Raw genomic sequence first — 5,888 nt, 5'->3', positions numbered from 1 at the left:
ATTTTTCTGACAGCCTGCTCCTCGCTGCTCCTCCTCTCTGACACCTCCTTCCCTTCTTTCTTTTTAAAGCGTAGCTTAGCTGTGAGTCCTCGGGTGGTTGTGTGTTAAATGAACCATCAGATTATTTCTCATCACATGACACGAAGCTAATGTCGCTAACAGTGATGCTAACGCGTCTGTGTCTCTGTCTGTAGAGAAACGTCCGTCTGTCCTCTGGTGTCTCTACTTCAACATGGTCGACGGAGCGGGGGTTGAGGTCCAAGGTCACGACCTCCCATCTAATGTGTACGTGTGCTCCGGCCCAGATGGAGGTCTGGGACACGAACACGCCATCAAACAGGTGAGGCTCACGCACGCCACGGTAGCACAGGTTGGTAGTTCAGGGCTGTTCACGGTTTTGTTTTTCATGTGCAGCACGTTTTAACACTGAAGAACAAACTGCAGCGAAAACCCGACCCACTGACTTTCACAGATCCTGGTCCAGTTTCTGGGCTGTCGTGTTGAATGTGGCTCAGCTGAAGTCCGAGGATCCAGAGTTCCTCCGGTTCATCCTCAGGGGAGCAAACGTTTTCACTTATGTCAGCGTTTCAGTTTCACTGGTTTTCTGTCTCTGTCCAGGCCGAGTCCATTTTCCAGAAGATTCTCCCAGAGGAGGATTTCTGTCCTCCTGCTCCCAACCCTGAAGACATCATCTACGATGGAGAGAACACCGTCACCTCCCCGGGGGATAAGGAGGAGAAGGAGAAGAAGGAGGAGAAGGAGAAGGAGCAGCAGAAGGAGCAGGAGCTTCAGACTGAGGAGTAACACAAAATAATCTGTCTGCAAACACACAAACCTTCATAGAACCTTAAACTTCCTGCAGTGGATTGTGGGTAAACGTTGCCTTCGTTTGTTTTAAATCTTTATTATTTTTCTATCAGTTGTTATTTTTTCTGCTTCGTCTTATTTAAAATTCAAACTCATTAAAATATTGACTGGAGCAAACTGAGTTTATTCTTCCACAGACCCAGAACCACCACCACCGACCCAGAACAAACACACAGACCCAGAACAAACACACCGACCCAGAACCACCACAGACCCAGAACCAACACACAGACCCAGAACCACCACAGACCCAGAACCAACACACAGACCCAGAACCACCACCACAGACCCAGAACCACCAGACCCAGAACCAACACACAGACCCAGAACCAACACACAGACCCAGAACCACCACCACCACAGACTTCAGTTTTGGGGTGATGGTGCGATGTTTGGCTGCTGTTTAAACCCCTTCAGCTGCTCCTACCCTCAGCCTCCTAGGAGACACACAACTGCATGATGGGAAAGGGTAGGCGTTGCCCCCAGACTCATTTAAATGTCACATTGTTTGTTGGTTGCGTGTGAAGGAGCCTCCTGCTGTTTGAGCTGATCTGAGGACAGAATGAGTCTGAATCTGATGAGCAAAGACCCGACCTGTTCAGAGGTGTTCACCTGTTCAGGTGGATCTGGTGCAGCAGATTTTCAAGATGGATGTCAGATATGAGTGATGATCCTGGATCCTGAAAACCAGCCTGTTTTAAAGACAGACAGTTTTCAGGATGTTGGACTGTTCACACACAGACCGGGTCCGGGACCAGTGAAGGTTCAACTGATCCCAAATCAGATTAACTGCTTGTTCAGAGATTAGTGAAGCTGGTTTAATGTTTCTGCATTTGCTCATAAAACAAGGGAGGAGAGGAAGCACAAGTTTAGTCAGCTCTTTGTTTACATCAGACTCAGAAAGCCCTCGGTCTGTTGCTGCCTCCTGGTGGCCGACGCTCTGAACTGCACCCGGGGGTGGACAAAATAAAATGAACACCTGGACACCACTGAAACTTTAGGATCTGATGAACAAACTCCAGATTCTGAACTTGGTAAAAGTTGTTAAATTAATGCAAATATCTCATCCTTACACATACTGATATTTTCAAAATAAGAGCCTGACTTACGCAGATTCAACATCTGAGTTTAAAAAAGGTTTAAATTAACTCATTTAGCACAAATGGATAAAAATGGATTTAATGAGACATTTATGAACATTTGTCCTCAGAAAACACAAAACGTCCACTGAACATTTGCTTTTCAGAGATGAGCCCGTTTTACTTTGACCAAACCTTCAGCTGAGTCGACTCAGGTTTAATCAGACAGGTGAGTGTTTCAGGTCTGTCAAACATCATGTTTGTTCAGAGTTAAAAATAAAGTTTTTCCATTTGAACAAAGTCTGTGAAAAACTTTTTTCCCAGATTAAAAATAAAAACGTTTTCTTTAACCGTCCATCATTTCCGCTTTTACTCTGAAAATCCTCTGTGTAAATACAAAACATGATGAACATGAAAGAGAAATTTACCTTTTTATTTCTGAAAGAAAAAACTGATTTCACTTATTGATCAACTGTAACTGACATTTGTTTTGAACTCAGGAGAAACAGGAACCAGACGTTTGGAGAAATAAACTGGTTAAACTGGTTATTGATGAATTATCAGTGTGAACAGAGACTCGGAGCTCAGCGTTTCACTTCCATCTTTTATTGTTGGTAAATTTTTCGATAGTTTACAGACGGCGACCGCGACGTCCGCCCTTCCTCCTGGTCGAGTCTGACGGGATCGGAGTGACGTCCTCTGCACAAACACATGAAGAAGAAACAGGAGGTCAGGTGCTGCGGACTGTACACCGTGTGTGTGATCAAAAGGTTTTCTTTTCTGCAGCTTTTAAAACTTTCAAACATTAAATTTTCTTTAACTCAAACACTGAAACTGCGGCGACATCGTGGGTGTGTGTGAGTGTGTGTGCGTTCTGTTTACCGATGCGTCCGATCTTCATGCCGGATCGAGCCAGAGCTCTGAGCGCAGACTGAGCTCCAGGACCCGGGGTCTTCGTCCTGAAACAGATGTGGTTTTAGACAAATGGAAAACTTCAGACGTCATGTGACATGAACGTTCAGCGCTCAGCTCCCGCTGCCTGGATGAGTCTGAACCGTTTCCTGAGTAAACAGCTGAGCTCAGACTCAAACCTGAGTCAGGGTCTTTGATGTGATTAAACTGGTTAAAGTGACCAGATTTCAGACAGGTGTGTTTACCTGTTTCCTCCGGTGGCCCTCAGCTTGATGTGCAGTGCTGTGATTCCCAGCTCTTTGCAGCGCTGAGCGACGTCCTGAGCCGCCAACATGGCAGCGTACGGAGACGACTCGTCTCTGTCGGCCTTCACCTTCATCCCACCTGTCACACGGCAGATCGTCTCCCTGGAAAGAAACACACGTCTGTTAGACCAATCAGAGAGCAGGTACAGACAACCCACACCTGAGGCTCCTGTCAAACAGGTGAGCTGCAGTTGGATCTTTTTCTCAGTTTCACTTTTTCTTTCTGCTTCTTACAAAGTTTCTCCACAAACATCTGATCAGCCTTTCAGGCCCAGGAAACAGGTACAGCACACTTAAAAAAATTAAACTTGCTGCTGTTCACTGATCTACACTAACAATTATTTCCATTATCAATTCATCTGAGCATTTTCATGATTGGCGGTCTCGTCTCATCAGAGCAGTGAGGACTGTCTCTGAGTTCAGGTGACGTCTTCACGGCTTCTGTCCAAACCCAAACCTTCACTCTCACGTCAGAGGAACTGAACCTGGAGCTGAACGAACGAACGATCGGCTGACTGACGGCGTCCATCTTTCCTTTGTCACGACACTGACCTGGATCTGTGGACGTTTTGGACGTTTGGCTGCAGGAACGACGCTGCGTTTACGACCTGATGGTGAAAACCTTCGTCTGCTGCGGCAAAAGCTCAAACCATAAAACTGTGATTCGTGGATTCTGTCACTACGGTACAGACCCATTCAGGAGATACTACAGCTCCCATAATGCTTCGGGGGTGTAAACCTGCCCTGTACAGTTGCCATGGTCAGATCAGTGTGAGGGAAACGTAAAAACAGCAGGATTCTGAATGAAGTTCTGCAGGATCAGAGTGGCACGGGAGCAGAGCTACTGCCGGCGGCGTTGGACTTACTTCCCGGAGAGGTCGGTGACGTGGACGAAGGTGTCGTTGAAGGAGGCGAAGATGTGACAAACTCCGAACACATTCTCTCCTTCGGCCACCTGAGGACCCAGACTGATGACCTGCTCCTCCTTCTTCTCCTTCCCTTTACGAGGAGCCATTGTCTGGTGATGAAGATGAGGAAGAGGAGTTAGCAACACATTACAGAACTGACTGCACATTTAAAGAGTGAAGAAGAAACCAGTTCACACCACCAGCTTTCACAGCCTGGTCAAACTGGTTTGTGTGTGTGTCACAGAGTCGTAGCTCCATGTGGTTTAATGGACTCAGGGCCATAAGTATTTGGACAGAGACGCTGTCACAGCTTCATGAGGTTTAACAAAATCCCAGCATGCCCCGAGAAACACGCTGCTCTATCAGGATGTCACAAACAATGCTTTCAAAATAAAAGCCTGAACCACTGTTAACACCCAAATTGTACATTTCAGGGCTGATGACGGTGAGCAGAGTCACGTGACTACAACTTCAGGAAAAATCCAGTTTCTCAGTTCAGACCCGCGAACACCAGGATCTGGACTCTGGGTCCGATAATGGAACCCCGGGGTCAGGCCGGTCACATGGTGGCTACAGCCCGGCTAAACGCAGCTGCTCCGGGCTAACGGTGAATTAAACCCGACGTCTTCAGACCGACACTCGGAACCGACGCGAAATATTAAAACGAAAAAAAAAACTAAAAGAAATGAATCAATGAATCGCGAAGGAAACGCCGACAGTTAGCCGGATGCTACATTAGCCCGTTCCTTACAGACCAAGGTAATGTTAGCTGGTGAAGTTTAACCTGCTGCTTTGCCTCAAACTACAGAAACACCTTTAACTCACCTGTGAGAACTAAGTTAAATAAAACGGTAACACTGATGTTCAGCCGCTGGACCCTCCGCTCACAGCTAAGATGGCGTTACGTTACCGCGGCCACCGACACTCCGAGAGAAAAACATCTAAAATCCGACATTCAGTTTCACACAGAGAAACAATTTAGCAACGAACGGACACGAACATCTTCCCAGACTCGGCGGAGACGCGTTAGACGGACGGATGATCACCTGAAAGTCAGATTAAAAGAGGATTAAACTCCGAGGTGGACTCACCTGTGAGCGTCTCTTCAACAAGCAGAAACAAGAAAGGAACGAACTTCCGCTTCCGGGGCCAAAGTTGAGGAGTTCCAGCGCGGGAAGCAGCTGCTGCCGCCACGTGGTCTCTACCCGAAAGCGATTTTATTTTAATTAATTATTCATTTATTTTATTTACTTTTTAAATTTAGTTTTTATTTTAAATCCAAGTAGAAAATAATCGGAGCTCGCAGTAGTTATGGATAAATGATGTTTTTTTCTGTTTGTTAGAAAACCAAATTATTTATTGACATATTTATATTTATTCACATTTTTAAAGATCCTCATGTTTTTTTTTTTTTTTTTTAAAGAAGAAACATGCAAACACTGTTTCTTACAAACCGTGTGTATAACAGAAGGCGTGACGCTGACCTCAGACCAGGGAACACACGGTTTACTGGGAGATGGGAGGTGATCTGATGAGATGGAGATTAAACAGAAACAATGACTGAGGCGTCACTGTGCTCATGGTTCATGTGACGGTGGTGGGAAACCCTACAGCGGTGCTCTGTCTTCATTCATTTACACTTTTATTTTACATGCTGAAACTTTTCTTTGTGCCATGTCAGAGTTTCTCAGAGTTATGTGGAAGTTAAACATGTTTTAAAACGAGTTGATGTTTTGTTTTTATTGGATGAAACAATAAAGTTTTATGAGAATGAAAACCTGAGTGAACAGAGGTGAGAGCGGACCAATCAGAAGGCA

The 5,888-nt window shown here is 45.7% G+C and overlaps 2 protein-coding genes across 6 annotated transcripts in view; one reads left to right on the top strand and one right to left on the bottom strand.

Moving 5' to 3' along the window:
• The window catches only part of chm (CHM Rab escort protein), a 16,500-nt gene extending 15,521 nt beyond the window's left edge, over positions 1–979 (top strand). For all 5 annotated transcript variants that reach the window (XM_041052015.1, XM_041052013.1, XM_041052014.1 and 2 more), the window contains exons 16-17: positions 195–340; positions 619–979. In XM_041052015.1, the coding sequence (XP_040907949.1) occupies positions 195–340; positions 619–804 (332 nt within the window). In that variant the 3' untranslated portion in view covers positions 805–979. The remainder of the gene's footprint in view (positions 1–194; positions 341–618) is intronic.
• Positions 980–2,365: 1,386 nt separating this feature from the next.
• rps14 (ribosomal protein S14) lies at positions 2,366–5,220 on the bottom strand. The gene is made up of 5 exons (XM_041052032.1): positions 5,163–5,220; positions 4,030–4,181; positions 3,104–3,265; positions 2,829–2,905; positions 2,366–2,645 (listed from the first exon to the last, which is right to left on the bottom strand). The coding sequence occupies exons 2-5, from the start codon at positions 4,176–4,178 to the stop codon at positions 2,578–2,580; spliced, it is 456 nt and encodes a 151-aa protein (XP_040907966.1). The 5' UTR covers positions 4,179–4,181; positions 5,163–5,220; the 3' UTR covers positions 2,366–2,577.
• Positions 5,221–5,888: the final 668 nt, after the last annotated feature.

Source organism: Toxotes jaculatrix, chromosome 12 (assembly GCF_017976425.1).
Source record: "Toxotes jaculatrix isolate fToxJac2 chromosome 12, fToxJac2.pri, whole genome shotgun sequence".
Lineage (NCBI taxonomy): Eukaryota > Metazoa > Chordata > Actinopteri > Toxotidae > Toxotes > Toxotes jaculatrix.
Note: the sequence above shows the minus strand (reverse complement) of the source record. Positions and strands in the feature narration are given on the sequence as shown.